We start from the raw sequence: 11,350 nt of genomic DNA on the forward strand, positions 1-11,350 counted from the left end.
TATACTAAACTAAAGACGTGATATGTTAGTTTACGAAAATTGTTTAATAACTAAGAACACACTTAAATGTTAGTGAATTGAAGCATTTAATTCATTACCATTAAATTTGATTACTTGTCCATCAGTTATGAACTTAATCGCCTGTCAAAAAGATTAATACGATAATAATAAGATTCTGACCGGCTTGATCGGTGCATGACCTCGCGTCAAAATATTACGATCTCCTGCCGCGCCGCAACATCTTCATGCTAAGAACATTGTGTGTTCATATTCGTATAATAGAATAAATGGACCGCCATGTTTCTTTGTCTTTTTGATTTTATAATATCTTACATAATTTAACTTATAAAGTACAAACATAACACCTAGCATACGTTGTCCTGCTTATGTCTGTATACAAAATCTCTGTGTGCAGCGCCATCTAGCGACGGATTTTGACATTGTGGATATCATAAAAACCTTGTGCATGGAAAACATATATTTATGTGCCAATTTAATGGAAATCGAACAAACGGTTTCGAAGCCTTATTATTCTCAAGCAGATACACACAAAATTCACTTTTTTATTTGCATACATACTCGATTACCTTTAGATGACTTGTAACCTCCAAATTCTTCATTTAAAATGTATATAGTATTTTCATCAGTTCGAAAAACAGAAAAACTAATTTCGATTTGAATTTCAACAAATGAATAGTAAGTATAATACATAGTGTAGTAATTACGCCATCTAGTGGCACGAAGGATGTTGTTTTAGTTTTAAAAAATTGTAAAAAGTGTAGGTGTTAAGCACAAGGGGGCGCGATTTATACATAATATTTTTTTATATATCATGACAATATTATTTTGTAACTACTAATGTAACACAAAAAATAAGGATGTTATACAGTCGTTATTAAATACTTTATTACAATACTTATGTTATTTTTATTTCAAGAAAAAGTAGTACAATTTGCACAATTATTACTGCGAATGTAACTAATCTAGAAACAATATTGGTACATATACGTATAACTGCATAACAAAATAATATGTAGACAAAACAACTTCTTATAACTTATAACAATAATTTAAATCAATTAGTGGCAATAAGTGATTTCATATTATTTATATTCATAGTGATTTTTACTGTACAACGCCATCTATGGATGGATACTTGAACTATGATAAAACCGCAACAATCATAAAACAATATAACAATAAAAAATTATAGATATAAGATATTTCAAAACAATGCTTAACTTCTGGTCAAGAAATCATTAGCGATGGCCTTCCAGTTGGTCGGATCATCGTCAGGGTCAGGTTTGGTCTTTCTTATCTTCTTGAGAAGCTCCCAGCCGTTGGCTTTCTCCGTTGATGTGACGTAAGTATTATTCGGGTCGTGTTCTATCGTGTAAGCACCGAGAATCAAACTCTGGACCAGACGAGCTGATATCAACGTCTAAAATATAAAATGTGCTTTAGATTTAATATTATAATATTTAAACATGGAAGTAGAAAGGTATTACTTAACATTTAATAGGTATAATCTTGTCATAAGTACCAAGTATCTTACTATACATTACCTTAGTAAGGTATCCAAAGAATCAATCGTGTTGTTTTTGATATATACTACAAAATACAAACACACAACGGTCACATGGAACTTGTATCAAAATCAGTTAAACAAACATCGATTTGCCAATAGTGATCAGAGCAATTGAAATGTATGTAAAATAGAGTTCACCTTCAGGAGCCTATACTCCTCATCAGGCAGTCTCCTGGTGACGGTATAGCCGGCCAGCACTATCCCGCCCGTGCGAGGGTCACCACTGACCAGCATCATGTATGTCATGGTGATGGCCAGTTCGAACACGTAGTACGAGTACTGAATGTCACCAAAGTCGATTACGCCGGTGATCCGATAATCGGTTTTACTGTAAGCATTCATTACATTAAATTTCTCAAGATACATATATTATAAAACATGGTCAGTAAGTTGGGCAGAACTACAAGTTTCTTTAGGCGTGATGTTATTGGTTGGAATATTGCCTTGGAAGTATTTGGTTTTGCTTGCTTCTGTTACACACTGTTGTATGTAATATACAACTAATGTGATATATACATTTATATGTTTCCACATTCCGCATTGGTTTGTCTTTAAAAAAGAGCCTCACCCGATGAGTTGCTTGGACACCGGATTTCAAGGTCTTATAACAGTATTGATGTAACAAGTTTGACTTCAAAATTACAGATAAAATAATAAATTCCATTCAACTCAATGTCTAATACATAAACTTTATTAATCATATTTTGATTTTTAAAAAATAAATATTTATATTTACAAAAATATATAGAGAGGGGAATGGCTTTAATCGTTATCAAACAAAATACAAAAAAAATTGCTTGAGCGGATATAAGAAGACATGCATTTCAATAATTAATCGAAAAAGAATGGCCACAGATTATACGAGGAGGAGTTAATAACGCAGATATATTTAAGGAAAGTAATCGATAAGAAATCGGTTAAATAAGCCCATGTAAGCATATTGTCCCCTGGCAACCACTGTCCTGACACTGGCTCACCTCAATACAATCCCATTCCGTACTTGCTTGACAACTTTCAAAACGGATGGGTTTAAGTACCTAATACATGAAATATCATTTTAACATAATTTGGAAAAAATCAACGTGAATAATTAATCATTATTTGCACAAAGCGAAATTAATGTGAAAGTGTTATATTTTTTTTATTCAAATAAAATATTACAAGAATATAATAGTTATTTAAAATTTTTCGATTATTTATCAATCAATATATTGGTATAATCATAATATTAGATAATAGGGAATATTTGTGATTGGGTAATCATAGAATATTTGGTTTTATTTATAGATTTTGCTGTAAAATAACATATTGTAATGTACCTTACTTTATATCACATAGTTTTATGTATATTCACTTGGTGGGCTATGTGCAAGCCCGTCTGGGTAGGTACCACCCACTCATCAGACATTCCGCCGCAAAACAGCAGTATATATTGTTGGGTTTCGGTTAGGTTAGGTGGCAGAGCCAGTGTAACTACCACCAGGGACATAACAAATTAGTTTCTAAGATAAGTACCGCATTGGTGATGTAAGTGATTACCATTTACCATCAGGTGGCCCATCTACCTTGTTTAAATGTAGTTTTTGATTATTCTTCTTATATTTATTTATTATTGATAAATAAATATAAGAAGAATAATCAAAAACTAGATATAAGATAATGCATTACATGCAATTCGATATCTCTCTAATTTATCTTTGTCAAAGTCTCACGCGGCACTTAGGCTATTGTACGCCGTTAGTACTACACCAGAAACATGCAAGAAAGTGTCAATAATAAGTCTACAGACGAGTTCATACGATACAAACAAAGAAACAATTATTTTAAATACACAAATATATTACAGAACCATTATTAAATTTTGTAAAAAGCGTCCACATCTATTCATTAATGACAGGTACAGGTCATTAACTTCGTCGGCCTGAGCGCGGGAACTCACACTCAATATTAGCCTAAATTGAAATAATTTAATATTAATAATAATTATTTAAATTTTCAGTTTTTAGTAACTTTTAATAATAATGCTTTTACTAGTAAGTAGGTCGACTCACCTGCCTCCAGGCTTCAGTCCTACAAGGATGTTCATCTCATTGATATCTCCGTGGATGACGCCCTTCTCCAGCTCATCGAGGCGAGGCAATACTGCGTATTTGAACTCTTCGATGACCTGTACATAAGTTAGAGACAGATTATATTTATGTATAAAAAATAAGAACGAAAAAATGTAACGGAACACGAAGCTAACGAGTTTGCTACAATTAAGAATATGGTAATAAACATCTCATTTTTATTTTTGAAATTAATACACAGGAGTGTAGAGGGTCTATGACGTCACTGTCTAACTGACCGTTGGTAGGCTGTCGCCCGAAACTTTGATGGATACAAGTCCTTACAAACGTGTAAAGAATTATGTTCACTAAAAGTCTGAAGCTTCGAAGGCTCGTATAATAAGATTAGGGCTACTCTTTAAGAACAAACTCTACACTCATTACAGAAAACGTGAAGTATAATCACAACAGTTCAAGACTACACGCATCAAAATAGTATGTCACTATAAGTAGGTTGAGAACATTTCAGGTACATTCGGGTGAGTAATGAAGTGAGTACTTACAGAATTGCACTTTGGTCGTTGAAACGTATATTCTACCGAGAATTTTACAAACGACCTTTTGCAGTATATATCACCACACTATTTTTATGGTGAAGTACCCATAGGAATATTTTATTAATGATCATACTATCCAAGGCAATTGAGGATTTTTCAATCTGAGAAAAATACAATCACTTTTTTTATCAGCCTGACCTGAGGTTTGATACCAGGACGTCGGGATCTGCGGCCTTATATCTAGCCAATAAACTAACGACGTAGTCAGATAAAAGTATAAGTAGTAACGATTACCCACGATTAGGTATTTGCGATGTTACTCTCACCTCCTCAGCCAAGTCCAGCTTCTCGGTATCCTTGATGACATATTTGAACTTGTCCAGGTCGGGAACCTTGCTCAACATCCAGATGTGCTCGCGAGTGACCAGACCGGAGTGGTTGAAGTTCTAGAAAAATACACATCTAATTTATCACAAAGTCAATTCTCTGTTACCGCAACTATTTTTCTCTTAACAACAAACGATCTTCATGAAATTCTGCATACACGTTGTCATAATTAGAAAATACCATAAAGTACCTAAAACCTCAAAATCACCGAAGACGCGGATAAAATTCAACTTAAAATTAAACATTAAATATTTAATTGCACTTACAGTAGTTTAAATGAAAAAATGAAAATGAATGAAAAAATAGTTTATTCTTTATCAAGTTGTACATAGCAAATAAAGGTTGGGACCCTCTAAAAAGTTTAAAATAAAGAAAGATAAAGTTAATATTTTTAAGACAATATTAATATATTGTGACATATTAATATTATGTTGCGTGAAATTAGAACACACGACAGCGAAAACTTTTTGCGTCAGAAACGTTTTAATCAAACGTTACATTTTAAGTTGCACTCAAATACCACTTTTAAAGTCTCACTATAAATCACAACAAAAAATTACTTTACACAATCAATAAATAATAATAAAAAATAGCTTTAATTTATTTCTCAATGACACACAACAGACAGCGGACCTTGGACGTGAGTATTATACGTAGTAATTATGTGTGACGGATGCTTTACCGTCAGCTGAGCCGGTTATATCATACAATAATACGCGTTTATGTAAAGGAGGCCATGTAGTATATGTGGCCTATATTGATAATGGTAAATAACACTAGTTGCTCAACGCGGTTTTACCCGCTTTAAACGTTACTGCTCCAACCCTGCGTGATGTAATTGCGCGAAGTATATGTACTAATGTAATATATTAGATTTTAATAAAAAAGGCATTTTATCATAGCCTAGCAATAAAAAGGATACCATTGAAAATAAGTTTTGGGTTCTCAAAGCCAACGTAAAAACTGAATGGTACCTATTTGGGCAAGATCAGGGTGGCAGACACCGTATGCCATATTATTTTTATTATTATGGATGTGCGTTTCCTATTTTTTTTATATAATTTATTTTTGTCAAAAAGGAAATGCTGCTTGCATTCTTGCCACCATTTCAAGCGATCAAGATTTGAATATAGTTATTTTTAGTTAGTTAATACTATGGTCTGGCATACAAGATTATGTCCTTAATACTTTTTCTTAAGAGAGGAGAAAAAACTTTGTCTATTAATATAGAGTTTATTATCAGTTATCACCAACCTGCAGTTTGTTATCAAGGTTCGCCACGAACTCCCCGAGCTGGTAGAACAGTGCCTCCGAACGGGGGACATCTTTAAGCAGCTCACCAGGAATGTACTCCAGGAGTCGAACCACATGTTGCTTCCCACTAATAGTTTCTATTGAGTGCAGGTGACCGAACACGTTACGAATAGGTTTCGGACAAGATACTGAACGAGTAGCTGCAACAAGATCAAAATATTTCATTTTTGTTACAACACAATATAAATAACTTTTATTTTACACCAATAAACTAACATAAAGTAAACAGTGACAGCCTGTGAATGTCCCACTACTGGGCTAAGGCCTCCTCTTGTTTTTTGAAAAGGTTTTGAAGTTTATTCCATCACGCTACTCTAATGCGTGTTGGTGGAAAACACATGTGGCACAGTTTCAGTGAAATTAGACACATGCAGGCTTCCCTTTTTTCGCGATGTTTCTCTTCACCGTCAACACGAGATAAATTATAAAACACAAATTATGCCCATGGAAATTCAGTGGTCCTTGCCCGGGTTGAACCAACGATCGTCGGTTAAGATTCACGCGTTCTAACCACTAGGCCATCTCGGCTTCATAAACTAACATACTCGTACAAGAAAGATATACAAGATGTGGCCTTATTGCTAAGATAACGATCCAACTAGGCAAATTTAAGGTAGAAGAAAGAAACGAAAAAATATATATATGTAATAATATAAATAAAATAATATTTATTATGTAACCAATTTGATTAAATTCTCACATAACATACAACAGCATTAAAGATGAAGATAGTAGCCTTTTATGAAAGTCTTAAAGGAAGAGACTTCCACAGACGAGTAGCTTAAACAGTAAACAAATAATAACATATTCTTGTTTAATAATAATTTACCTCAAGCTTTTATTTATTTCGTTTTTGAATCGTTGAAATAATTTCATACTTTACGAGAAGGTATTTATTATTATAATAAGGTGCATATTAAACGTCAGTAATTAAGGGATCTTAAATAATTTCATTTTTTTTAATTATAATATTATTTGTGATTTTTTTATGTTATAGGCGGACGGGCAAATAAGCTACCTGATGTTTAGTGATCACCACCGCCCATAGACATTGACGATGTAAGGAATATTAACCATTCCTTCGCCAATCGGGAACGAAGATGTAATGTCCCTTGTGCCTGTAGTTGCACTGGCTCACTCGCCCTTCAAACCGGAACACAACAATACTATGGAAGCCCGTCTGCTTAGGTACCACACACTCATCAGAGATTTTACCACTGAACAACAATCATTTGTATTGTGTTGTTCCAGGTTGAAAGACATGTGAGCCAGTGTGATAAAAGAATTATGCCCTTAATTAGTCTGGCTTAGGATACAATTAATTCCTATATGGTTAGCAGTGAATTGGCGATAAATATATGATTATTATTTCTTACACTACTAAACGTCATGAGCTGTGGAAAACTATTACCATTAAGTGACTTGCTTGTCTGTTTTCCATTATAAAATAATAAAAATCAACTTACATAAGAAGTTCATAATCTCGTTCTGGGCCTCAACGACGCTCAAGTTTTGTGAGTCAATCGAGTTCATTATTTTGAGGACGTATCCATTTGCACTGTGGTTCGTGATCAGCGGGTTCTTCACGTTTGGGTCCTCAATCAACTTGTAGTTCTTGTCATCGTAGCCGTTCAACTCCACGAGCTCCAGAACAGATATGCCGTAAAGCCTCTCAGCCAACAACTTCACTGCGTCGTGGTCTATCACTGGACGTATAACTTTCCCTGGTTCCAGGATCAAATCCGACATTTTAAAAATTCTGCAGAAAAAATATTTCAGGAATTTAAAACTGCACCTATCTAAACATTTAGGAGATATATTGACAGATTTGAAATTACACTCTTGCCCTTGTTAATAAATACTTTAATCGAAGAAGCCGCGGTTTCTGCTATTAATAATATATAACGGATTACTAAAGAATATGATTCGATTGTAATTCATCCCGTGCTCGGCGGTGACGAAAAATATCGTGAGGAAACCTGCATGTCTCGAATAAATTGTGCCATAATTGTCCACCTACCCGCATTGGAATAGCACGATATAATATTCTTCAAAACTTCTCCTTTAAAGGAGATCACGCACAACACTGCGTTCTGATGTGGTTTGTTAGTGAAGTTACGACTTTTCTAAGCTTAATACTAAGTTTTTACCATTTCATTTTTATTTAGCATGATAAAAAAACATTCATCAATTAATATAATAATTCCTATCTAAATATCAAGTCAACTCGTTTATCCCGAGTGTTATTAATATTATTGTTATATTTAAGATATTTATTTTACTACAAAATAAAATAGTGTCGCCCTCTGTGCGTCGTGACGTTATAACTATAATCACATGATTAGGATATCGGCCGCATCGCTTGTCAAATTAAACTATTGTCAATGTCGCAATCCTTATCACTATTTATAGAATAAACGAGACACGTCTGTACAAATATGTGTTCAAATACCCAATGTAGATACATTAGATTGACGCTTCAGTTCTGTATTCCAAAAGATAAATGCAGTATTTTCACGATATTGAACACTTTTTAGTTGGTTAAGTTATATATAACTTAAAATAATTATAATTAAGTCATGATGCTATGGTTAAGTAAGATTTTTTAATTTTATTAAATTATACTAATTGTTCTAATTTGTATTAAAGGAAACGTTTTTATAAATATCGATATATAAATTAAATTAAGTAGGTGTCTATTTCAAAATATATAATACAATTTATCAAATATAAAAAATCTCAAATATAATTTAAAATGAGAACAAAATATACAAACCAAAACAATAATAAATATCCGAGTAAGTTAAAGTCACGAGTAAGTCTCACCGCTCAGCGCCGCGTCTATAGAACGACTACTGAGATGCGACGAGCGTCTGATCACACAACGTTATGCACGCTGATAAACGAGATGACTGATAACGTGAGCAGATACACTTCAATATATCCTGTCTTATATTTTGAAAATTAATTAAATTATTATAAATTTTGTTTTTATCCCGCAAACTGGTAGGAGACTCGACTGATGCAAAGACACTTGCAACACCTGAGGGCCTGCAGGTGCGTTGCCGTTCTAGACATTATTGTTTCTTATTAGACAGAATATATAACGTTAATTCTACTTTATTATGAAACCTATGTTATTCAAGTGTTGGAAACTACTACATTTTTCCAACACTTGAATAACATAGGTTTCATAATATTCTGATTCTCTCGCCGGTTTCTTACGGTAGAATCTACTTTTGATTTTTAAGTTTTACAACAATTTTATACAAAATATTTGATTTTGGTTGTGAAAGTATGCTAGCTACCAGTCCGGGGTTAGTCAAGCAGAATAAGGTTACATATTAAACGTTTTTAAACGTACAATAAAAATATTGAAGAACAAACTTAAAAAGACACAATCGTTTCGGCACCTTCGCGAGTTGTACGGAGAAAAATTCGCTAAAGTTATATCACGACACTTATGCAAAAATACGTTCATTTTTATTTATTAATCTAAAAGTTGTATCTTTAAAGTTCTTACCCCATATAATTATTTACACAGGAGGAGTTTTTATTTTAGGATCACGAACATGACGTACAGCGAATAACACGCCATGCATAGGCGTGCATAGTCAGTCCCACTGAGCATTTCAAATTAAAATAATGTAAATTGGATTAAATCAGTATCTAAGAACAATTAAATAAAACAATGGTTTAATACAAGTTACAAGCTATCACCATAAGTACCACTCAAGATTAATATCAGATTCTTAAATTTTGCAATTTTATTTGAAAATACATCCAATTTATTATGTATATAATTATTTTGATTCAATAAATTGGCAGAATTTCAGTGAAATTAGACACATGCAGGTTTCCTCACGATGTTTTCCTTCACCGTATAGCACGAGATGAATTATAATGACAAATTATGCATATGAAAATTCAATGGAGCTTGCCCGGGTTTACTTTACCATTCTATTTATACGAGTATGTAATCGTCGATAGGAGATATATTCCTAAAATGATAATTTAAAAGATAATTAAATACACTTGTTTTAAGTCATTTAAAATCTTAATAAATTACTGCTTTCAAAAAAATAAATAAACACGTGGAATCTAATCTACTAAGCCTTATTGCACTTACTTAATTTGTGTTTATAATTCATCTCGAGTTTGGCGGTGAAGGAAAACATCTTGATATCTGTATGTGTCGAATGATTTGTTTGCAAATATGTACACACCAACCCACACTGGAACAGCGTGGGGAAATAAGCTTGTAAACCTTCTCCTTAACAGACATTTGCTCAGCTGTGGCATAGGATAAGCGTAGATAAGCTAATGACTACATGCAACAACGAGTCAGTCAATATATCCAATATTTTAATATTTAATAATAATATCGAATTGTTAACGAAGTCTGATCGAAATGTATACATAACTGTATCAAACTGTAAGTATTACATAACTCTGTAATACTGTACGTTTCTATCAAATATAAATAAATCATAAATAAACGTAACGCGCTTGTCGGTCCTTGATCGTCACCACGCTGTGGTCATTGTTAGATCGACTCGTGACCGACTACTTCACAGCTAAACTGTAGACAAACCAATTTCGGAAATTAGTATTGATATATTAGAAAAAAGCCGAGATGGCCCAGTGGTAAGAACGCGTGAATCTTAACTTATGATCGTGGGTTCAAGCCCGGGCAAGCACCACTGAATATTCATGTGCTTAATTTGTGTTTATAATACATCCCGTGCTCGACGGTGAAGGAAAAAATTGTGAGGTGAAAACCTGCATGTGTCTAATTTCGTTGAAATTCTGCAACATGTGTATTATACCAACCCGCATTGGAGCAGCGTGGTGGAATAAGCTCCAAACCTTCTCCTCAAAATGGAGAGGAGGCCTCAGCCCAGCAGTGGGACATTAACAGGCTGTTACTACTAGAAAAAAACGTTGTGATATTGTGTTTTGTTTGTTACGTCTTTGCATGTACTTATGCAAGACTAATTCCTCCTGACTAAATATTTTACACGATAACCAATCTAAATTACCTACTAGCTAATACAAGATATATTATATAGTGCACAAGTGTGTACCCACGCACAATTAGTGCACTCTCTATAGGAAATAGATTTTATAATCCGATGAGCAAGTTAAACGGCAATAGAAAGATTAGGCGCAGGATATGCTTTCACAATACGAAATACCCCAACTCGGGGCTGTTAAGAATAATTTATTGACGGAAAAACTAAATTACTTTTACTGGTCCGACCCAGGATTCAAACTTGAAACCAGCTGATAAACTAACAAAGCAGTTACAACACAATCATAGTAAAAATCTTAAATTCACTCATTATTTTTAGATCGAATCTTTTCCTTATCTGATAAATTATCAAAATATATCAAGATATAAAAAGATTGATTGAAAACAACAGTCATCGACCTTTATCTCATCTTAAGGAGAT

The 11,350-nt window shown here is 33.4% G+C and overlaps 1 protein-coding gene across 3 annotated transcripts; it reads right to left on the reverse strand.

Annotated features, from left to right (window-relative positions):
* Positions 1–914: 914 nt before the first annotated feature.
* On the reverse strand, positions 915–8,804 carry LOC126777559 (hydroxylysine kinase). Of its 3 annotated transcripts, none has more exons than XM_050500619.1 (7): positions 7,915–7,932; positions 7,361–7,653; positions 5,835–6,034; positions 4,520–4,639; positions 3,640–3,755; positions 1,727–1,916; positions 915–1,441 (listed from the first exon to the last, which is right to left on the reverse strand). In XM_050500619.1, the coding sequence occupies exons 2-7, from the start codon at positions 7,641–7,643 to the stop codon at positions 1,238–1,240; spliced, it is 1,113 nt and encodes a 370-aa protein (XP_050356576.1). In that variant the 5' UTR covers positions 7,644–7,653; positions 7,915–7,932; the 3' UTR covers positions 915–1,237. The 3 variants fall into 3 exon arrangements, with proteins under 3 accessions (XP_050356576.1, XP_050356574.1, XP_050356575.1); XM_050500617.1 differs by lacking the exon at positions 7,915–7,932 and adding an exon at positions 7,733–7,839; XM_050500618.1 differs by lacking the exon at positions 7,915–7,932 and adding an exon at positions 8,671–8,804 and having other exon boundaries at positions 916–1,441.
* Positions 8,805–11,350: the final 2,546 nt, after the last annotated feature.

Source organism: Nymphalis io, chromosome 23 (genome assembly GCF_905147045.1).
Source record: "Nymphalis io chromosome 23, ilAglIoxx1.1, whole genome shotgun sequence".
Lineage (NCBI taxonomy): Eukaryota > Metazoa > Arthropoda > Insecta > Lepidoptera > Nymphalidae > Nymphalis > Nymphalis io.